At 48.1% G+C, this 23088-nt stretch overlaps 2 protein-coding genes and 1 non-coding gene across 13 annotated transcripts in view; 2 read left to right on the forward strand and 1 right to left on the reverse strand.

The window, feature by feature from the left end:
- The first annotated feature begins 2896 nt into the window (after window positions 1-2896).
- The window catches only part of TLDC2 (TBC/LysM-associated domain containing 2), a 59688-nt gene continuing 39496 nt past the window's right edge, over window positions 2897-23088 (forward strand). For 5 of the 10 annotated variants that reach the window (XR_010661478.1, XR_010661479.1, XM_065921959.1 and 2 more), the window contains exons 1-6: window positions 2897-3093; window positions 5263-5340; window positions 7044-7205; window positions 8338-8490; window positions 8644-8739; window positions 12427-12500. Coding sequence is in view for 8 of the 10 variants with exons in the window: in XM_065921959.1 (XP_065778031.1) it covers window positions 5308-5340; window positions 7044-7205; window positions 8338-8490; window positions 8644-8739; window positions 12427-12500 (518 nt within the window). In the remaining 2 variants the exon portion in view is untranslated. Of the gene's footprint in view, window positions 3094-5231; window positions 5341-7043; window positions 7206-8337; window positions 8491-8643; window positions 8740-12426; window positions 12501-13508; window positions 14256-14704; window positions 14823-23088 lie in introns of those variants that run through there. The other 5 variants (XM_065921960.1, XM_065921956.1, XM_065921957.1 and 2 more) reach the window with 5 other exon arrangements.
- Window positions 6026-23088, reverse strand: part of SAMHD1 (SAM and HD domain containing deoxynucleoside triphosphate triphosphohydrolase 1) — a 65084-nt gene continuing 48021 nt past the window's right edge. Inside the window, exons 14-16 of one of the 2 annotated variants that reach the window (XM_065921953.1) lie at window positions 21477-21581; window positions 20793-20930; window positions 6026-6275 (exon numbers count right to left, since the gene is read on the reverse strand). In XM_065921953.1, the coding sequence (XP_065778025.1) occupies window positions 6261-6275; window positions 20793-20930; window positions 21477-21581 (258 nt within the window). In that variant the 3' untranslated portion in view covers window positions 6026-6260. Of the gene's footprint in view, window positions 6276-14647; window positions 16774-20792; window positions 20931-21476; window positions 21582-23088 lie in introns of those variants that run through there. The other variant, XM_065921952.1, reaches the window with a different exon arrangement.
- On the forward strand, window positions 6450-6522 carry TRNAE-UUC (transfer RNA glutamic acid (anticodon UUC)). The gene has a single exon. It is a non-coding gene; the product is annotated as a tRNA-Glu (tRNA).

Genomic DNA, 23088 nt, shown 5'->3' on the forward strand with positions numbered 1-23088 from the left:
CCTCACAAAATAATAATAAAGCAACAAGGACTTATTGTACAACACAGGGACCATAGCTACTGTTTTATAATAAGCATAAATGGAGTGTAACCTTTAAAAATTGTGAGTTGCTATCATGTACACCTGTAACATATAATGTTGTACAACAAGTATACTTCAATTTAAAATAAAAAGTAAAATTTTAAATGAAAAAAAATTGATAGTTGTTCCCTCCAAGTGTAGATGGGATTGAGAGAGGACAGGATGAAAGGGGCCTTCAACAATTGCTTCCAGAACATCTATCATTAATTGTTCGAATCTTATTAAATAAAGATATATCCATATATCATTTCCTTAATAAAGTAGAAAATTAAAAAAGAATTCCTGGTTCTAAAAAGTGGGTAAGAGAGGAGACACCAGCCACAAAAGATAGAGGGGTGGGGAGCTGCCAGTGAAGGAATAAATGTAAGAGAAGGAGAATCGCTCTGTCAAATAGCAGAGGGGCTGGAGGAAGAGGAGAGCAGAAAAGTGAACGCCCCCCAACCCCCAGCCTAGAGTGACACGGAGGCTGCTGGGGACCTTGACAAGAGCAGAGGTGGTCAGGACAGATGTCAAAGGCGGGGGATTGAATAGTGACAAGGAGGTAGAGGTGGAGTGTAGGAAGAAGAGGATGGAGCCATCGTGGAGGGGATGGTCACGTTGAGAGGTAAGGGCAAGCGAGAGATGGATGAGGCAGAGAAAAGTGGAGAGTGACAAATCTAGGGGGACCCCAGGGACTGGCTTCCGAAAGGAACAGAGGCTGTTCCTTCACTGTCCCAGAAGGAAGGCGGAAGAGGGGCGTGAGATGCAGGTGGGTCTGTCGGAAGGGTGAGGGAGGGACTGATGGCTCCCATTTTCTCAAAGAGGAGCAAAGCCACCAGTTGAGAGTGAGGAGCTGAAGGAGTGGCAATTGTGTGTGAAGAGGGCAAAGACGGTCCATAACAGGGACCAGAGCATGGAGATCAGACCTCCCAGGATGCATGAGGGGGTACATCACGCACCCATCCACAGCTCAGAGTGAAGCCAGTCAGCCCAGCAAGCCACCCTTGTGGCTTGTGTTCTCTCCCTTTTCCCCTAATGTCTTCGGGTTTATTTTGCATAGCAGTAACTGTGCCGCACATCTCATTTTATATTTGCCTTTTTCACTTTACAGAGTAGCAGAAGCATCTTCCTGTGCATTTATGAACTCTTGGCAAACATCGCTTTTAATTCTTAGAAATAATCCACAGAGTGGCTGTTCCATAGGTCAATTAACCTTTTCCCCTTTTACTGGACATTGAAATTGTTTCCTGGCGATGACTGTTGCAGTGCTAAAAGAGGCGGCATGTGGTCTGGTGGAGAAAGGAGAAAGCAGGCTGCAAGGCAGTGCTGGGACATTCAACCCTCTGGCATCTAGAATCTGATCGTGGAAGCTTTTCAGAAGCCAATTACATGGGATTTGGGCTTCCAGGTGGCTCAGATGGTAAAGAATCTGCCTGCAATGTGGGAGGCCCAGGTTCCATCCCTGGGTCAGGAAGATTCCCCAGAGAAGGGAATGGCTACCCACTCCAGTATTCTTGCCTGGAGAATTCCACAGAGAGAGGAGCCTGGTGGGTTACAATCCATGGGATCGCAAAGAGTCAGACACGACTAAACACACTACGTGGCAATTAGCTTTTTTGCCAGGTCACATTTCTAGACTTAAGGACAAAGAATGCGACAGCAAGGCACATCTCACCGGCCTCCCAAAGTGCCCAAAGGTTCAGGAATTGAGTGTGGAGGAAAGAGATTTGGGAGTGGGGCCATGAAAGCAGGAGGGCCAGACGTGTGACCCCCCAGGCTGTTAACAGTTCAAACATGTATTGCAACAGCCTTGTTTGAGATGGCAACAGGGCCCATCACTTGAATGTTTTCCCCATAATATTAACACAAGTCCTTTCAGTATCATATCTTCCTGGTTGGGGCGTTGCCCCAGGAGACCTGGCCATGGAGAAAGGATCTGGGGACCCAAGTCCTTTCCACCAAGGCCAGCAGGAAGGGGTCTTTTAGAGCCGCCCCCCACCCCACATTTCCTGGATCCTGCAGAAAAGGGGCCACTTCCAGAACTGACCCTGTTCACTTGGAGGTCTGTGTGAAACAGTTATAGTTCTGTACCATGGTCCCCCAGCGGGCAGCTGGCCCGTCCGAGGGTGTGAATCACCCAAGGGAGTGGGCTCATCTACCCCAAACAGGCTGGGGGTCCCTTGCTGGGCATATTTTTTCATGACTTCCTGTCCTGGGTGGAGGTCACTTGGTCTGGGTCGGGCTGAAACCCCTTCCAGCTTTGAGGTTCTGCGTTTCAACAGCAGCGTTCAGGGAAGTCCCACTACGAGCCTGGGACAGAGAACTACCCGAACAAAGAGCGTGCCTACTGGGTGCCGCCAGATGCTGGGCTTCCTGTGCGTAACCTCGCCCCACGGCACGACAAGCCAGTAAGAATCACCTCCCCATGTGAGAGAAGGGAAACAGGACCAGAGCAGGGGGAACTCTCCTCATCCCCTGAGCCCCAGATTTCCTCTGAGGCACAGGGAGGTGGATGTGGCCCTATGGCTAGACCCTTTCCTGCAACATTTGCGTCCCAACAAGGCATCAGGGAAGTGCCTTCCATGATGGGCTTCAGGTACCACGTGGCGCCCAGCAGCTGTGGGTGAGAGGCTCCAGGAAGAGCCCAGGAGTTCAGTAAACCCCACCTCTTTGGACTGGCAGAGCAGAGACCCGAGGTGACAAGCTCTTGTTTGTGGGATTTGAGTTTCTGATGGATTATAATCACAGCCAGGTCCTTCTGGCTGAAACCGGAGCAGGCTCGGGGCCAGGGCATGCCACCCTCTGGGCAAGTATAAGAGCCAGGAGAGGAGGGCTGGAGCCTGGCTGGGGCAGAGTTAACAGCTGTCCGCCAGAGAACCAGGGTACAGAGCTAAATCTGCTTCATACAGACCTCCAGGTGGACAGCGTCGGTTCCGGAAGTGGCCCCTTCTCTGTGGGATCCCGGAGATGCACTAGGGAAGCCATCAGGCTGGACAAGCTGGAAGAGGTCACCAGAGGTCGACACTTGGCAAAGTGAGTACATTCCTGACCTTCCCTGCCCCACTGAGCTACTTACCCCCGCAAGTGACCAAGTGACTGTCCCCGAGGTGCTCGGGTGGAGGCTGAGTGGCCATTTGTCAGTGATTTGAGCCCTGAATCTCCCAAAGAGGCAGTGTCGGGGGATGGCCTTAAGCACCGCCACTTATCTAGCACTCGTGGTGGCTCAGACGGTAAAGAATCTGCCTGCAATGCAGAAGACCCAGGTTTGATCCCTGGGCTGGGAAGATTCCCTGGAGGAAATGGCAACCCACTCCAGGATTCTTGCCCAGAGAATCCCACGGACAGAGGAGCCTGGCGGGCTGCAGTCCATGGGATTGCAAAGAGTCAGACAGGACTGAGGGACTGACACTTTCACTTTTTCACCAAACACCAGGCACTGTGTGTTATCTCACTGAGCTCAGAACAGGAGGATGGAGACCTGGCTCAGCCTCCTAGTTCTTCAGGCATCGTTCAGTCGCTCAGTCGTGTCAACTCTTTGCAACCCCATGGACGCCAGGCTTCCCTGTCCTTCCCTATCTCTCGGAGTTTGCTCAAACTCATGTCCATTGTGTCGGTGATACCATCCAACCATCTCATCCTCTGTCGTCCCCTTCTCTTCCTGCCCTCTATCTTTCCCAGCATCAGGGTCTTTTCCAGTGAGTCACCCCTTCAGGCATTACCTTCATTTATTTTTACAACAGCCTTATCAGGTATTAGTATTTAACAGACAAGGAGATAGAAGAACAGAGGTGCTAAGTAACTTTCCCAAGGTCACACAGGATTTAGACTCCCTGACTCCAGAGTCTGTGCTCTTTTTACTGTGTTATATTATTCCGTGGCTGTGGTTAGTTCCTTCTTCAACTTTCTGAGTGGTAGTTTCTTTATCTGTAATTTAAGGCCATAAAACACAATGATCAGAAAGATATTACCTTGAGATTCCTGAAAGACATCCAGACATTGGTCAGCCTTAAGCTCTGGGAAGCCTCGTTGGAAACAGTTGGAAAAGAATGTGTGAACACCCTTTGATCCATTATTCAACTTTTGAAATTTATCATAAAAAATATAATCAGATTTATGAACAAGGAAGTTTATTATAATTTTGCTTATAATCACAGAAAATTATAAGCAAACAGAATGTCAAACATTTTGAGAAATGATGTTCATCCTGTGGTGAAATAATATGCAGCCATTAAAAATCACATGTTCAAGGGACTTTCGTGGTGGTCCAGTGGCTAAGACTCCACGCTCCCAATGCGGGGGGCCCATGTTCAATCCCTGGTCAGGGAACTAGAGCCCACATGAAATAAACAAAAAAAGATCCCATGCGCTGAAACTAAAACCCAGCACAGCCAAAATAAATAAATACATTTCAAAAAAAATCACATGTTCAAAGGGTACTGAATGTAATTGGAAATTTTTCTTTTGTTAAGCTTGACAAAGCAAAACACTGTGTGATCTATTTATAAATGTATGTATAGACATAGGTGGGAAATTATAAAAGATGGAAAAATAAACCTGTAGGGGTCGAGAGTTTATTTCTGAGAGGTGGAATTATGAATATTTTTGTATTTTCTTTATTCTTTTTTAAATTTCTCAAATTTTCTATAGTAAATATGTATTGCTCTTTTAATTAGAAAAATGAGTATTTTTTTTTTTTTTTTACAAAAAAAAATCTGTTCTTTTGGTCTAGCTTGGCCCTTTTCAAGCTTCTGTTATAATGGCTTTGAGAGAAAACTGAATTGCATGCTGTCAGTCTTGTGAGGGCCTCTGAGACAACCTGGTCCAACATGTCACATGTGGGGAAACTGAGGCCCATATAAGTGCATAAGGCATAGCACTTATGCAAGATCATAAAGGGAAGCAGAGGCCCCAGACCCCCTGTTTGGGGCTCAGGCAGCTGCGCAAATGTTACAGTCTATGGGCCTGAATTACAACTAGAATTTATGGCTAACCTGCATTAGTTGCTAACTACAAGTATGGCCCTGAATGCCGAGCATAGCTGACCTCACAGACTCACTCAGGGACAAGCTGGCCTGGGAGTGACAGGTGAGTGACAGGTGAGAGAGCAAAGGGCAGCTGGGTGGGCGTGGAGCCAGCCAGGTGTGCCCCAGGCCGCTCCCTCTCATCTCCAGGTCTCACCCAGCGCTGCCTCCTCCCTGGCAGGGCTGAAGGCTTACGTACTGCCCCTGGCTGAGCTCGGACAGAAGAATGAAAAGTCTCCGCTGGCGTTACAGTCGGCTGGTAAGAGGCCCAGCTGGGGCTGGGGCTGGGGGTCGGTCAGGAAAGGCGGGGGAGGTGAGATCTCTGGCTGGGTGGGACCTGGGCCAGGGTGCATACAGCTGGGTGTCCCCCTTCCGAGGCCCTCCCCAGCTGACCTCCCCAAAGCAAGGATTCAGGAACCTGGGGCCTTAGCGCCCAGCCCTGTGGTTCCGGGACCCTCAAGGAGCATGGAGTGGGTGCCAGATGGAGCTCGGTCCAGAAGCCTGTCCAGTTAGGACTCCCTCTGTAGGCCTGAACCTACAGAGAATAGGAAAGCAGTGTCCTGTCCATCTCTTCTCCCCAAAGAGATCTCTCCTGATGAAAAGCTTCAAAGTCCTTGTGTGCAGGCATCATGCACATGCACGCACGCACACACACACACACTCTGGTACAGAGAGGCAGCTCAGTGATTACATGAATGAATGAATGAATGAACACACTAACATACATGCCCACTGACACTCACATATAACACAATCCCAGCTCATACCCACCCACATATTGAAAGGTAACATACAAAGTTGCATTTAACACCTCACACTGACTTGCCTACACAACTCTATTTTAAGCCAACACGTCACACACCTTCACACAAATGTGCTTTTTTTATTATCGAGGCATTTATTATTTATTTTTATTTTGGGCTATGCTGGGTCTTTGTTGCTGCACAGGCTTTTCTCTAGTTGTGGCAAGCAGAGGCTACTTTCTGGTTGTGGTGCACAGGCTTCTCATTGCAGTGGCTTCTCTTGCTGCGGAGCACGGGCTCTAGGGCACACAGGCTTCAGTAGTTGCCGCACACGGGCCCAGCAGTTGTGGCTCCCGGGCTCTAGAGCACAGACTTGGTAGTCTTGGCGCACAGGCTTAGCTGCTCCTCGGCATGTGTGATTTTCCTGGGCTGGCGATCAAACTCGTGTCTCCTAAATTGGCAGGCAGATTCTTATCCACTGGGTTACCAGGGAAGCCCTAAATGCGCATTTTATATGAAACTGTGCACTATCTCACCCATGAGAAACATTTCACCACCTCAAGGGGCCTTCTTTCTTCCTTTGGGATAATAACATGGGGGTAATAAAAAGCCTACTCTGGAGAGTTCCCTGGTGGTCCAGTGGTGAGGACTTCATGCTTTCACTGTGGAGGGCCCAGGTTCAATCCCTGGTTGGGGAACTGAGATCTTGCAAACCTTGTGGCACAGCCAAAAAAAAAAAAAAAAAAAGGAGCACATTCTTCTTAGGATTCTTGGGAAAATTCAGAGATTATGCTCGCTAAGCATTTCACACGGGCCTAGTCAAGTGTGTCCTGTTTACTGTATATTCAGCCACTACTGTATTATTGTTATTTCATGTACAAATGCACAGTTTGGGAGCTGCTGCCTGCCCTTCTCTCCTGCCTCCCAAGCTTAGAACACAATCCCTGGCATCCACTCTGGATCCAGAGCAAGCAGGCAGACAAAACCTCAGGGGCTCAAGGCCACATCCGGTGGGTATAGTTGGAAGGGGCCAGGGAGGGAGCTGGCTGGCGGGAAGGACAGGGTCTGGCCTGTCGTGGACACTTCGCAGCCTCCTCCGGCTGGACTGGCAGGGGCCCGGGCAGGGGTGATAAGGTGGCCAAGGCTCTCAGGCTCTGGATGTGTGGAAGCTCGTGTCTCCTTGTCTCTCGACTCACCAGGCCTCTGTGTGTCTTTACAGCCCAGCCAGGTGGAGGATGCTCTGTCTGGGGAGGAGGACAAGGAAGAGGAGGAGAAAAAGGAGGAGGAGACAACCCCAGCCCCAGCTCCGATTCCTGAAGGCCCCATGGTGCCCCAGCTGGCAGGAGCCAGCCAGGTTCTGGGAGCCTCGGAGATGAGTCAGGTTCGGGCACAGTCCATGGTACAAAGCCTTCAGTCCTGCCCCACCCCAGCCAGGCCGAGGGACACCTGGGGGCCCTCCTGCTCCGTCCTCTGCTCACTGTGTCACCTTGGGCAACGCACTTCTCCTCGCGGGGCTTTTCTGGTAAAATGAGTCAGTAATCCTAGCACTGTCTTCTTCACGGCGCCAGGAGGTTAAGGATATGGTGAACTAATCTGACTCTTTAAACGGAACCAGTCCTTGGGAACTGAGGCCAAAGCTGGGGTGGTAATGGAAGGATGAGATGGGGAGTTAGGAGGAGGCAATCAGTATCTCATCTATTCTCTGGTTGCTAGGGGCCATGATGGGCCTGACCTGGGTTCAAATCCTGGCTCTGCCACTTCCTCCCCATGAGGGCTTCAGGCAAGTTGCTTCATCTTCTCGAGCCTCAGCTTCCTCATCTATAAAATGGGAACAGTAATCCCTTTCTCTGAGGGCTTCTGCTCATTGCTGTTTCCATGGTGCCCCCTGGAAACATGAAAGTGCTCCGTGACCTGTAAAGATTTGCCAACAAAGGTCCATCTAGTCAAAGCTATGGTTTTTCCAGTAGTCATGTGTGGATGTGCGAGTTGGACTGTAAAGAAAGCTGAGCGCTGAAGAATGGATGCTTTTGAACTGTGGTGTTGGAGAAAACTCCTGAGAGTCCCTGGGACCGCAAGGAGATTCAACCAGTCAATCCTAAAGGAAATCAACCCTGAATATTCATTGGAAGGACTGATGCTGAAGCTGAAGCTCCAATATTTTGGCCACCTGATGTGAAGAGCCGACTCACTGGAAAAAACCCTGATGCTGGGCAAGATTGAAGGCAGGAGAAGGGAACAACATAGGACGAGATGGTTGGATGGCATCACCTACTCTATGGACATGAGTTTGAGTAAACTCCGGGATTTGGTGATGGACAGGAAGGCCTGGCGTGCTGCAGTCCATGGGATCGCAGAGTTGGACACGACTGAGCGACTGAACTGAACTGAACCTGTAAAGCACAGGCTTGGGTGAGGGGTGGCTGTTTAACCCAGTCCTCCTGGGACCCCAAGGATATGGAGCAAGGAGGCTGGGGGGACCGGGAGTCCTCGCTCACCCTCTGCTCTGTCCCCAGCTCAGTCTCCACCTGCCGCCGAGAGTCACTGGATACTCCTGGAGGCTGGCCTTCTGCACGTCGAGGGACGGCTTCAGTCTGCGGAGCCTGTACAGGCAGATGGAGGGCCACAGTGGGCCGGTGCTGCTGGTGCTGAGAGACCAGGACGGCCAGGTGAGCTGTGCTGGGGGTGCTGGGGGGAGGGCTGCCACTAAGGGCTGATGGCCCCCGGGGGCCCCTCCGTCCCCCAGCTCTGCCCCAGACTCCCCAGCCTGGAGGGGATCTCCAGCTCCCTTCCAGCTGCAAACTACAAACTCTTCCTTCGAGATGTTTGGCGCCTTTTCCTCCTCGGCCCTTCGACTCAGTAAAGGCTTCTACGGTACTGGCGAGACCTTCCTCTTCTCCTTCTCTCCACAACTGAAGGTGATGCTCTTTTTTTTTTGTCTTTTCAAGAACTTGTATTTATTTATGACAGCACTGGGTCTTCATTGCTGTGTGAGGCTTTCTCTAGCGGCTTAGCAGGGGCTACTCTCTAGCCTGGGTGCTTGGGTTTCTCATCGTGGCGGCTTCTCTTGTGTTGGAGCACAGGCTCTAGGGTGGGCAGGCTCAGTGTTGTGGCGCATGGGCTTAGTTGCCCAGCGGTAGATGGGATCTTAGTTCCCCGACTAGGGATAGAACTCATGTCTGCTGCACTGCAAGGAGGATTCTTAACCACTGGCCACCACGGAAGTCCCGGGGCCGGTTCCTTTGTTGTGTGTTCGTTTCCTCTAGCAACACTCAGCTCGTCAGGTTCAAGCGCAGACAGCGTGGATGGGAGGGTCCGACCATGACTGGGGTTTTGCCAAGCTGATCTGACTTTCTCCCAGAAAGTTGGTCCCTCCTGCCATCTTCCCCAACAAAGTGAATGGCACCTCTGTCTTTCCTGCCGTTGAGACCAAAAATTTTGGAGCCCTTCTTAACGCTTCTTTCACACCCTACGTCTGATGAGCTGTCAGCGGATCCTGAGGCTCTTCCTCCTCCATCTCTACCCAAAACCTACCACTTCTCACAATGTCCTCTGCTGTCACCCTGGTCCGAGCCACCATCACTACTTGCCCGTGTCCCTGCAATAGCCTCCTAATGCTTCCACCTCCAGTCATCACAGTACCTGGAGGGAGCCTTTTAAAAGGTAAGTCAAGGACTTCCCTGGTGGCCCAGTGGCTAAGACTCTGAGCTCCCACTGCAGGGGGCCCAGGTTCGATCCTTGGTCAGGGAACTAGATCTCACATGCCACAACTGAAGATCCCGTGTGATGCAACTAAGATTCAGCCGAGCCACAGCCAAATAAATATTTAAAATAAATGAAGTCAGAACATATCACTCCTTGGCTCCAAGCTACCAATGGCTTCCTTTCTCCCTCAGAGAAAAGCCAAAGTCTTTTTTCAGAATATGTTTTTACTTATTTATTTGGCTCTATTAGGTCTTAGTTGTGACACGTGTGATCTTTTGCTGTGATGAACAGGCTTCTCTGTAGTTGCGACACAGGCTCAGTAGTTGCAGCAGTTGCTCCGAGGCATGTGGGGTCTTAGCGCCCCGACCAGGGAATGAACTCACATCCCCTGCATCGGCAGTCAGATTCTTAACCTCTGGACCACCAGACAAATCCCCAGAGTCCTTAAAATAACCTACGAGTCTGCATCTTCTGGACTCTCTCTGAAGTCATTTCTTGCTATTTCCCCTCTCCCTACACTGACCTCGGAGCTTGTTCTTAAACAAGCAAGCTTGTTCCTACCTCAGGGCCTTTAAACATGCTGTTCTTCCTAAGGTTCCCTCCACAGGATCTCCGTATGAGTCAAGTTCTCACTTCCTTCAGGACTCTGCTCAGATGTCACCCTCTCAGCAGGACCCTCCCTGCTGTTTACATTTACAGCACTCCAACCGCTGGAAACTCTTATTGCCCTTCTTTACTTCTTTCTCCTAAGCATTTGTCACAGCTAACACACTATTTATATTACTTATTTACCTGCCTCCTGCCACTAGAGTGGGAGTTCTAGGAGGCAGGAATTTTTGTCTGTTACATCACTGGTCTATCCAGTACCTAAAACAGTGCCTTGTACTAAATGCAAAAAATAAAACAAACTCTTGAATGGGATGATTTTTTCTTTTCAGGCAATTGCTATAGTCTTCCCAGGCTATTATTATGGAATCTCATCTTTTCAAAAAATTGGTTAATTTTTGTCTGTCTTTGGTCTTCTGGCATCTGCGTTCTTCATGAATTCCCAGCAGTTCCTTGACCCTCATTCCAAGAAGCACCATGAACATCTACTTAATTTTTTTCTGTAGCAGTGTTTATCTTCCTCCTGCAAGTCTGAAGGTCACGTTCCTTGAAGAAAGTAGAGGAGGAGTTGCATGGTTCTGTCTTCTCGTGGTCACTTGTTAATATTATCTCATCTCTTCTGAGCCCAGGTCTTATCTTTGATTAGTCCATTTTCTTGCTAAAAACCCTTTGGTTGCTCAGAGCATTTTTTGCAACCAATTACAGGCAATCATAGGCTATACTTTTTCAGTCCTTTAAAAATCTTTTTATTAGCTAAACTTTTAAAAAATAGTTTTCTATTTATTTTTGGCTGTGCTAGGTCTTCATTGCTGCACTCAGGCTTTCTCCAGGTGCAGCGAGCGGGGCCTACTCTCCAGTTGCATTTGAGTTGCAGTGCTCGGGCTCCCATTGCAGTGATTTCTCTTGTTGCTGAGCACAGGCTCTAGGGCAGGCTTCAGTAGTTGCGGTATGTGGGCTTAATTACTCTGTGGCATGTGAGATCTTATTGGACCAGGGATCGAATCTGTTTCCCCTGTGTTGGCAGGCAGATCCTTAACTTTTGGACCACCAGGGAAGTCCTAAATTGACTCCTGAATAATTTGTTCACTTAACAAACATCTACACCATGTCTCGGGAATATTGCCAGAATCAAGATAGCCTTCATGGAACTTACATGTTAGCAGGGCATATTGTCACTTGAACAGGGCCTGGAAGGAAGGGCTACTTTAAATTTCTCTGGGGTGACATTTCATCCAAAAGCTGAGAAGTGAGCCTTCTGAGGATCTGGGGGAAGAGCATTCTAGGCAGAGGGGTCAGCAAGACCCTGGAGCAGCAATAGCTTCAGGTGTCCCGGGTCAAATGGGTCAGTGTAGACGAAGTGCAGGCAGTAAAGGGGGAAAGAGGTCAGAGAGAAAATCAGGGCAGAGCACGCTGGGCTTTCGGCTTTTGTTAGATGCTGATTCTTATTCCCATTGTCAGGGCCATTGGAGAGCTTTAGCAGAGGAGGGCTAATATCCAATTTGATTTTTAAAAATAATTAATTTTTGGCTATGCTCACTCTTTGTCGCTGCACGCAGGCTTTCTCTGCTTGCAGTAAGCAGGGGCTACACTCCAGTTGCGCTGCACAGGTTTCTCTTGTTGGGGAACCCCGGCTCCAGGTGCTTAGCTGCCCACAGCATGTGGGATTTTCCCGGATCAGGGATTGAACCCGTGTCCCCTGCATCGGCAGGTGGATTCTATACCGCTGAACCCCCCAGGGGAGTCCCTGATTTAGTTTTGAATAGCTCACTGACTGCAGAGCAGACGTGGGCTTCGGGGCAGGAGATAGAGGAAGCAGAGACCCATCAGGAGGCTGTGATCCAGGAAGGAGTGACTGGCGGGGACAGAACTGGTGGTAGTCAGGGTGTCTCTTTGGGGTGGGGCTTGCAACTTGTTGGGTGTGAAATAGCACCGGGGCTGTGCAAGCTGTGTTAACTCCAGTGAGAGGAGGAAACAGTTAATCGTAGAATCAGGGCCGGGCTCCTGATGTGGACTTTTCCCCTCTTCTCTCCAGCTTCGGAAGCAGGAAGCCTCAGAGGGTTCTGGTCTATTCCTAGAACAGAAGGGCTTTTGGGCTGTGGGAATTCAGACTGGAGGGCAAGAGGAGGTGAACTCCAGGGAGACTGAGAGAAACTGCAGGAGTTAGGAGCCTAGGGTAGCGCCAGTGCCTTAGTTGGGGATTGGAGTTTGTTTCCTTCACCACACTGCCACCCAGTGGTCCAGAGTAAAACTGCAGGAGCAGGACTCCGCCAATAACTGGAGGTTTCTTATCGCAGGTCTTCAAGTGGACAGGAAGCAATTCTTTCTTTGTGAAAGGCGACTTGGATTCTCTGATGATGGGCTGTGGCAGGTGCGTGTCCTAGTCTTCCCCAGTCTTGAGTCTCGAGGTGGTCTGTACTCTGGTCCTTTCCCCTGTCTGGAAATGCTGGGTTAGGCTACCCCAGACAAAATGGGGAAGGCTGCTGGTTAACCTTCAAGAATCTTCCCTCAGTAGGTGTTGTGGCACGGCCTGGCCCCCAGCCAACCCCCTAAACTCTGCTCTAAGTTGCTACTGAGAGGAGAGGATGGCATGACGTCTCCCCTAAAGTGTTTAGTTGGTGACAGCTTAGGCTGAATTTATGTAACTTTGGGAACAGCACTCCATATGGTTGGATGAGGCTAAAGTCAAACCCCAAATCTACCTGTCAATCAGCTCCATAAACATAGGGAACAGAACTCACTGGAGGAAGGCAGGCATCTGCCCATAACCTGGTGTGTGTGTGTTGGGGGTGGGAAAGAGTGTTTTACAAGGTCAGTCTCGCCTCTGGTGTGACCTGCATATTCAGGCAGAGTCAGTCTTATCCTGAGGGCACAGATGACAGCTGCTTGATTAGCACCAGGCAAGGGCTTTGCTCTCCCAGCGGCCTGAATGGCCTCCACATAGAGGCAGACTGACACAGACCCCACCAGCCACCGCCAATTTGCAATAACCCACTTCCCAGCTCTAGCCTAGGTTTGCTGTCAAAAGAGGGAACTAGAATGGATGCCCTGGTCTGATGTATTCTGGGCTTGGAGTCAAAGCTTATGAGAGTCCCTCCTTTGGCTAATGCATTGCCATCTTAATGTTCTGAAGGTTCCAAAACTGGTCTGTGGTGATGGCTGCTCCACTGTATATATTTATCAAAATCATTGTACTCTAAAAAAAAAAAAAAAAAGCTTGAAACCCTGTGAGGGGCAATGTGTGAGTCCTTAACAATTTGGGACAAACTGGTCTCAGAGGAGATGAGACTAAGGCAGAGCAGTCATGGCGTGGCCAAGGGCTGCCGGGGCAGGTCTGAAGGGTGCTGGAGGGACGGTGCCAAGACTCTCCTCTCTTTAGTGGCCGCTTTGGGCTGTGGTTGGATGGAGACTTGTACCGCGGGGGGAGCCACCCCTGTGCGACCTTCAACAATGAGGTGCTGGCCCGGCAGGAGCAGTTCTGCATCAGTGAGGTGGAGGCCTGGGTCCTGAGCTGACGCCACGGCGGGCAGCCTCCTGAGGCCACAGGCGTTCAGACCTGCCCCCGGATGCCGCCAGGCCGCGCTCACCCAGGGCGGCCCGTTCCGTCCGAAACACAGATGATGAGGTGTCCGGTGTGGACTGTGGCTGAGAGCAGCCTCCGCCGCCTGAGGACCAAGATAGGTGTGGAGCCAGGCCACATTCTACTAGAGAGGGGATCTGAGGGAGTAAAAGACAGTTATACCTCACCCAAGCACCATAAAATTCTGCAGGAAAATGATCCTTTTAGAGAGTACACAGTTAATGCGTGTTTATTGTAGAAAAACCAGAAGATATAAAAAAATTAAAATTGCCTAAAATTCAACCACCCCCTAAAACACTTACGTTTTCATGTATATCCTTCCAGACAGTTTTCCAAGGATGTGTATGGGATTCTTAAAAAATGGGATTCTTCTCTATATGCTTTGGACAGTATTTTAATTTAAAGAGTATTGTCAAACCACAGACACCTAACTCAACCAGTGAAATTAATAAAGACTCCAAAATAGCATTCTTCGTTTCCCAGAAAACTGACCAGTCTGCTACCACTGTACTGGGTACTTGAAGATCTCTTATTTAATTCCACAAGGAAAATATGAAAGCAGCCAATGAATGATATGCACTTTTGGGTAAAGAAGCTGAAATTCTTCAGGGAGATTTAAAAAAACGAAGGATATTTTTTCTGGCAAAAGAGGAACTTAGAAAAACTAAAAAAAAAAATAAAATAAAATCCATAACCTTCCCCATGCTAGTGCCTGCCTCCTGACAGAATAGGATTCTTTATCAGGTCATTACTTGCCATTATTGAAAGAGGAAAGCCAAGTAACATGGAGCCTGTTAAAACCATCCCCTCTGGAAGACCCAACACGGTACTGAGGTATAAAGAAACATCTGGGCACATTCCTAGACCAAACACAGTTCTTTTGCACAAAGGGTCAAAACTGGGCACATGAGTGTGAAAGTCACTGAGGAAGACACCACTGATTTCAAGACAGAGGTACATTCATGAAGCTTTATTGCATCTGTTTCCCTCACCAGGATGAAGCGACCAGGCACTTGAACCTGCAGTCTTATTTCCATTCTCAAGGTGACAAAGCTCAGTAACTCTAGATGCCAAGCTGTTAAAGGCTCCCTTTTTATACCAATAGTGAAGATGCTTCTTAAGAAAATTTAACCTTGTCAATGGCACGTGGTTCCCATAATTAAAACAGTTGCAAAGAGCATAAAGTGCAGCTGCCAAAAAGTAACAAAAGATGCAAACAAAACAGATTCAAGTTGTTCCTCAGAGAGCACAATGATACACTCTGAGATGACAAACTTCCAGAGTAAAACAATCATGTAAATGGAGGAGTGGCAAAAGTCAAACAATCTTTGCAGAGAAACAATACATTCTTGACCTTGGGCCTGGACACATAAAGTCTGAGGTGGAGGGTTCTCCCCACTGGACGTTTTGGAAGCACTGTGGCCAAAACAGACACGACCTGGTACCATGACCACTTTCTTTGGGCTTCTAGGAGCCCACTGTATCCACATCCCCATCACACAGCACTGTGGTGGGAGAGAAGCACGGTTTTAACTACTCTAGGAATTAGGGTCAACTCGATTATCTACTGGGGGTGGGAGGGGGTGACAGAGCAGAACAGCAGACATTGCGAACGCTTGTCACCCTAGTGTCAATAGAGGAGCACCTGGTTACACAGTGGACGGTGGCAGCACCCCCAAGATGCTGGGGGTGATCTGCTGCCCTGCGGTCTGAGCTCCTCCCCGCTCCCTCTTGCTCTGACCCAGAGCCAAGGCTGGCTCCCCACGCCTAGGCTGCCAGGGAGGCTTCTGTAAGGGCGTGGTGAAGTACAAGATGTCAGGGACTCACAACTGCACTCCCCACGGCCCTCCCTCGGCAGCCTCCAGACTTAGCTCTAACTCCAGACTGTTTAGCTCAGGAGCGCTGCTCAACCACAGTGGTGGCTACTCCACTGCTGGAGGTAGAGACACAAAGGGGAACCTGGAATTCACTGGGTAAATCACTTTGTCTCAGCATAGGCAGCCAGTCTTTGCCCTGAAACTCATCAAATGCACTGAACTGGCAAAAATTAAGTCCTAGCTCTGAGCAGCCTTGAGGACGGTTCCTATGATGGCCTCTGATCAGCACCCAAGCGAGAGGCAGAGGTCAGGGGGACGGGAGCTGCTTTCTCCAGGCTGGGCAGTGGTGGAACCCTCAGGGCATGGGCAGTGAGCACTCAGGAGAGAAAGAAACCCACATGGGCTGGAGCCACAGCTGACCCAGGGGACAGCCTGGTTTGGGGAGTCCCTCTGCTACTGGAGCTAGGGGGTCTCCTGTAAGGCAGTTTTATGTCCCATTTCGGAGGCCAGCACCCTCAGATCTTTTCAACAAATCAATCAGGCCTCTCATTGAAGAGCTGGAGCCCCTTCGTGGCCCTCCTATACTGTTGACCCCAACCTGGCAGTTTATGGGGGGCTAAAAGGGTGAGGGGAGATGCCTTTCACTAATGTTGCAATCCACTCAAGGAAAGCTAGCCTCAAATTCAGGGTGATGGGCACCTCCTCAGGGGGCTGGGGTTTCACATTCTGTTTTTAACCACGGCTGTTCATGACAACCCCAACTGCAAATTCCAGTGTGTGCCTTTGTCTTATTTCCAATTTTTTTAAAAAACACTATAATGTCATAAGAGTTCAAAGTACTTAAAAAACCTGTTAATTCTAAGAAAATAGACTGCTAAAGAAGAAAGACTTTGATTAATATTAAAAAGAGGCAAGGCTGTGCTTTCCATAGCTCATGTTAATGGGTCTGCCTAATACCTGTTCCTCTAGATAAAAATGACTTAGTATGTGCGTACATTCAAGATATAAAATATAAAGCACTAGCTGTCACTCCATTTGTAGACCTCTGTGATCAAATTCCCTAAATTAATTGTGCTGGGGGAGGAGGGAAAGGGGATGGGGAGGGGCTTTTTGTAAACAAAAAGTGCAGACATTCACATCGAGTCATCTGAGAAAAGCTGGGTTTTGGCTTTGGACCCTTCCTGGATGCCAGCTGTATTCCACTCCAATTTCCGAGGTGTTATAAGCGGGGCTACAACGTCACCATCCTGTCAAAGAGAGAGTAACTAGGAATAGAGAAAAAAGCCAGTTCTCATGGTTTTGAGTGAATGTTACAGGCACACATATCCTTGTCCTGCAGACAGCCTGCTTCTGGACAGACTTACTCTTGGGAAACCCCGGAGAGTGTACATGCTTAATTAGAGACACACGGTCCTAGGACGGGACGAGCTTTCACAGCAAAAGCCACCACACCAGTTCTTTTCAAAGATGGCCAGAAGCAGCACGTGGCCCGGCTCGGTGACCCCGTCCCTTCCCGCAGCTTCCGGGGACGCACCTTGCCCTGGTTTTCCAGGGAAAGAGGGAATGTGCTAGATCCTTGCTGGACCCTCTTTCTTAGTCTCCCCTGTAACAAATGGCCCAGGTCTATTAGATGGTAAAAAGAGGGAAAGGTAGTGTGTACCTGTGGAACTTGACCTTTGCTCCATAATCAAAGCTGTCACTTTGGCCTCAGCTTCCTAGACTCCACCCAAAATGAGGGTTGGTGTCGAAGTGAAGCGACACTACGACTGGAAATCAAAGAGTGTAAGAAGCTAGGCCCTCTAATGCCTGACTCTATCCTGAACTGTTCTTGAACTCGTGGCTGGATTCTCTAGGCTACATGAGGGTACAGGACTGCCAGAGCCTTTACTGCACGAGGAAGAGAAGGCTCGTGTAGAACACTGTGGGCCTCACATGCCTACTTGCTCTCAGATCCGCTCTCCACCTCCCTCTGCCCTGCTCTGCGTCACAGGAGCTGCTCTTGTGAACCACATCTCCCAGCTCCCCTGCCTATTGGCCTCTAGTCAGGTTGGGCTAGTGGGAGGCACTGGTGGGAGACTGGAAGAGAGGTAGGCAGAGAAGTCAAGGTGCTTCTCTTATGGGCCCTCTGGTCGGGTACAGCGGCCGTGACTCTGTTGTAAACGCTGACTTGAATGTGTCACTTTCCTGCTTAAAATACTCCAATGGCTCCCATTGCTCTGGGGCTCCTGGCTTACAGGACTATGCACAGAGCCCAGATCTCACCCCTAAATGCACCTCATTCTCTCTCACCTTCCAGTCCCCTACCCTGTTTATGCAGTTGACTCCTCATCCATCCTTCAGGTCTCAGCTTCCAAGCTCTTTTCAAAAAAATCAATTAATTTTTGGTTGCACTGGGTCTTCATTGCTGCCCACAGGCTTTCTCTAGCTGTGGCGAGCAGGGTCTATACTCTAGTTGCAGTGTATGGGCTTCGCGTTGTGGTGGCTTCTCTAGTTGTGGAGTGCGGGCTTGAGAGCACTGGCTTAGTAACCGTGGTACACGGGCTTACCTGCCCCGTGGCACGTGAGATCCTCCCAGGCCAGGGACTGAACCCGTGTCCCCTGCATTGGCAGGTGGATTCTTAACCACAGGATCACCAGGGAAGTCTTTCCAAGTCCTTCTTTAAATGAGTCTTTCCCAACCAACCAACTCTGGCATAAACCCTTCACCTTTTTGCTCCTTTGAGACTGTACACATCGCTCTGACCCCAAAGTACTTACGCACTACTGTGATTATTATTGACTCAAATTTTTATTGTCCCCAACTAGAGTGAGACCCTCGGGAACTGTCTCAGATACTGTTCCATCCCTGGTCCTGGACACAGGACCTGGGGGAACACTCATTCCCTGAATGAATGTATCTGGCTCTAGGGTCCAAATTGAGTAGCTGAACTTGAGTAGCCTCTTATCTCTCTGTTTCCAGTCTCTCCACGTGCCAGTCTATCTGTCGCTAGCGTCTTCCTTCCTCATCAGGGGCTTAGTCTCCTTAGAAGCTATAGTTCTTAAGATGGACATACTTCCTTATTCCCACAGGTCTAGCTAGAGATAAAAGCCCAGAGGTAAATAATAGTTACAGCAGGGACTTCCAGGGTGGTACAATGGATAAGAATCTGCTTGCCAATACTGGGGACACGGGTTCAATCCTTGGTCCAGGCAGGAAGATCCCACAGGCCATGGAGCAACTAAACCCATGCACCACAACTACCGAGCCCGCGTCCTAGAGCCCGCGAGCCGCAACTACCGAGCCCGCGTCCTAGAGCCCGCGAGCCGCAACTACCGAGCCCGCGTCCTAGAGCCCGCGAGCCGCAACTACCGAGCCCGCGTCCTAGAGCCCGCGAGCCGCAACTACCGAGCCCGCGTCCTAGAGCCCGCGAGCCGCAACTACCGAGCCCGTGCAGCACAAGCCTGTGCACCAAGAGCCTGCACTCCGCAACAGAAGCCACTGCAATGAGAAGCTTGTGCACTGCGATGAAGAGCAGCCCCTGCTTACTGCAACTAGAGGAAGCCCGTGCACAGCGATGAAGGCCCAGTGCAACCAAAAATAAATCAATAAAATTAAATAATACATAAATAAAATTGTTAAAAGAAAATAATTATAGCAGCATGGTAAGTCTTGAATACTCTCGGCAATTCCCTCCCCACTGTGCATAAGAATAACTCTTTCGTAGCTGATTTTCAGTGCTTCTCCACAGTCAAGCTGATTTTTTCTGATTCCCCTGTCACCTCAACAATAAGACTTTTCTCCTCCAGTCAGACCATAGCTTCATAGCTATGTCTTTATAGCTCCCAAACACACCCGATTTGTTCCAGTTTCAATTTTGTGTAGCTCTCATTTCTCTCTGCTACTCATCCAAACACAATCCAGCTTTTGGATCTAGAAGAATCCTCCTTCCTACCTGACAGCTCTCTCAACCCTGAATACTAAAAGACTTCCCTGTGTCCCTCCCTCTGGCATTTGACAAAGATCTGATATACTGGGCTACTCTTTCACATCTAACCTTTCATTTTTGTTTCCTTCGGCATCCAATGCTTGGGGAGAAAAGAAGGTAGGGTGCTGTGAGAGACAGTACTAGACCAGGAAGCAGAACGCTGTTTCCGACCTACCTACCAATCACTTTTTCAATCAACAACTATCAATTGGTCATGTTCTCTGTGCCAGGCATCCACCATGTGCAGGTCAATAAAGGACCATTTCAACAACATTCTCTATGGGATTGGCAACTAGTGAATTTAAATAGGTTACAAGTTTGGGAACACTGAGTTTACTCAGCATTGGGAAAGTGATTTTACTAATAAAGTGAGCAGGAATTAGCCAGGCTTAGGTAGGAAACAAAAGAATTACAGGTAGAAGAAATAGCTCTGAGGCACAAAGGACAGAAACTTGTCTGCTAGTTTTAGTAACACTGATGTCACTTGTAGTCTTACTGAGAGTAGATTTAATACAGGCTGAGACCTTGGAGATGTTGCAATACATGCAAAGTACAATAAAATGACTGGTGAAACTACCAGGCTGTAAAACAGATAGCTAGTGAGAAGCTGCCGTATAGCACAGGGAATTCAGCTCAGTGCTCTGTGATGACCTAGAGGGGTGCAATGGGGGTGAGTGGGAGGGAGGCTCCAGAAAGACAGGATTTATGTTTACATAGGGCTGATTCACGTTGTTATACAGCAGAAACTAACACAGCATGGTAAAGCAGTTATACTCCAATTTTAAAAATAATTAAATGAAAAGATTAAAAGGGAGGCTTAATGTGGAAAAACTTTTTTTCCGCCAAATCAAGTCAAATGACTATTATTTTCTTTCTGTTTTATATTGGAGTACAGTTGATTAACAATGTTCTGTCAGTTTCTGGTGTACAACAAAGTCATTCAGTTATACATAAATATGTTATCTATTCGTTTTCAAATTCCTTTCCCATTTAAGTTGTTACATAATACTGAGCAGAGTTCCCTGTGCTATACAGAAGGTCCTGCGTCTGCTGGTTATCCATCTCAAATATGGCAGTGTGTTCATGTCAACCCCAAACTCCCTAACTATTCCTGCCCACCCCCATCCTTCACCCATGGTAACCATAAGTTTGTTCTCTAAGTTTGTGAGTCTGTTTCTGTCTTGTAAATAAGTTCATCAAACGACCATCATTTAAATGAGAACTTTTCAGAGGGAAGTAAACATTGCTTGTGGTTTTTACTTAAAAATTTCCGTGATGTATGTGAATAATAAGTCACCCACCTGTGGCTTGGTGAAGTCATTGATTAAACACCAATGGACGAAATGCTGTCGTGCAGCAAACAGAGTCTTTTCATCTGTCTTCTTACAGTAAACTCGAATCAGCTGCTCAGCAAATATCCATGGCAAAAACTGAGAAACCTTTTTAAAGAAGGAAAGATTTCACTGTCACCTTAAATTTACACGCTGAAGAGAGATCAGCTGTTCCTAAGCTCCATGCTTGATGTGATATTAAACGCACCATGTTGTTTTGGTATTTTATACCAATGATAATCCAAAGAAAAGAATTCAGGGTAACTGTCATACTGCAAGATGTCCCATAATTTTATGCCCATTAATAAAAGATAAAAGATTTGTATGATATAATTATATGAAGACTACAGACTCTCTCACAGAAGATATACAAATAAGCACATTTAACTTAGATGACTTCAACCACACATTCCTGTCCCACCAGACTTATAAATTACCTTCTAAACCAAAAAACAGAGCTTTCTTCAAGTTTAACAAACAGGAAAAACTGGCTGTTAAGATGGTCTAGTCTATGAAAATCAAGTATACTTTAATTTTAAAGATATGCTTCTGTTTCTTTTTTAAAAACTGTATACATTGACTTCAGAGCCTAACCTGCATGTTAAGATGCAACTTTACTACAAAGATTTGCCAAATGCTACTATAAGTAGTTACCTGGTCTCTAGTAATCATGATTGCCTTGCTGAGGTCACTCTTACAATAGAAGCGAACATGATCAATAGGATTCTTGTCTTCCATCCCATAATCCATGTTGATAACCTTAATACAAGCAATAAATGAGCGATCATGTACATAACAGCAATGAGAATTAAATTCGGGATTGTGAGGGTATCACAAGAAACGAAGCTAGGAGCCCTGGAGAAGTAGGAGCCCTGCTAGAGTGGCTCATAATTGAGCAAAAGTAGGTCTGGTGCATGACCCATGGGATTTGATATCTGGGTAGGGTGAGGAGAGAGATTTTGTGCTTTCAACATAGGTAGGGTATAAAGTCAATATCCACTATGTGACAGACATGTCAGGCACTGTTGTGCAGAGATATAAGGACATTTGATAAAATCCCAGCCCCCACTGACCACATGGCCTAGACTAAGGTTCAGTTCAGTTCAGTCGCTCAGTTGTGTCTGACTCTTTGTGACCCCATGAACTGCAGCACGCCAGGCCTCCCTGTCCATCACCAACTCCCGGCATCCACCCAAACCCATGTCCATTGAGTTGGTGATGCCATCCAGCCATCTCATCCTCTGTCATCCCCTTCTCCTCCTGCCCTCAATCTTTCCCACCATCAGGATCTTTTCAAATGAGTCAGCTCTTCACATCAGGTGGCCAAACTATTGGAGTTTCAGCTTCAACATCAGTCCTTCCAATGAACACCCAGGACTGACCTCCTTTTGGATGGACTGGTTGGATCTCCTTGCAGTCCAAGGGACTCTCAAGAATCTTCTCCAACACCACAGTTCAAAAGCATCAATTCTTCGGCGCTCAGCTTTCTTTATAGTCCAACTCTCACATCCATACATGACCACTGGAAAAACCACAGCCTTGACTAGACGGACCTTTGTTGGCAAAGTAATGTCTCTGCCTTTTAATATGCTGTCTAGGTTGGTCATAACTTTCCTTCCAAGGAGTAAGCATCTTTTAATTTCATGGCTGCAATCACCATCTGCAGTAATTTTGGACCCCAGAAAAATAAAGTCAGCCATTGTTTCCCCATCTATTTGCCATGAAGTGATGGGACCGGATGCCATGATCTTAGACTAAGGTAGAACAAATAATTATAAAAGTAATTACTAGGGAAAAAAAAAAGTAACTACTGGGAATTCCCTGACGGTACAGTGGTTAGGACTTGGCAGTCTCACTGCCAGGGGCCTGGGTTTGATCCCTGGAGTTTGATCCCCAGAGTTTGATCCGAAGACTAAGATCCTGCAAGCTGTATGGTGGTGTGGCCAAAAAATTTTAAAAAACAAAAGAGCTACTAAGGAAAAGCAAATGGTGCTGTGAAACTTTGTGACCTGAGAACCTAGTAGTCTGGGGCTCCTACGCAGTGACTGGAAATATTCTCCTGGGAAAGTGATTTTACTAATAAAGTGAGCAGGAATTAACCAGGCTTAGGTAGGAAAGAAAAGAATTCTAGGCAGAAGAAACAGCTCTGAGGCACAAAGGACAGAAACTTGTCTGCTAGTTTTAGTAACACTGAAATCACTGGTGGTCTTAGTGAGTAGTTTTAATACCAGCTTAGACCTTGGAGATAATGCAATACATGCAAAGT

Source organism: Muntiacus reevesi, chromosome 2, assembly GCF_963930625.1.
Source record: "Muntiacus reevesi chromosome 2, mMunRee1.1, whole genome shotgun sequence".
NCBI lineage: Eukaryota > Metazoa > Chordata > Mammalia > Artiodactyla > Cervidae > Muntiacus > Muntiacus reevesi.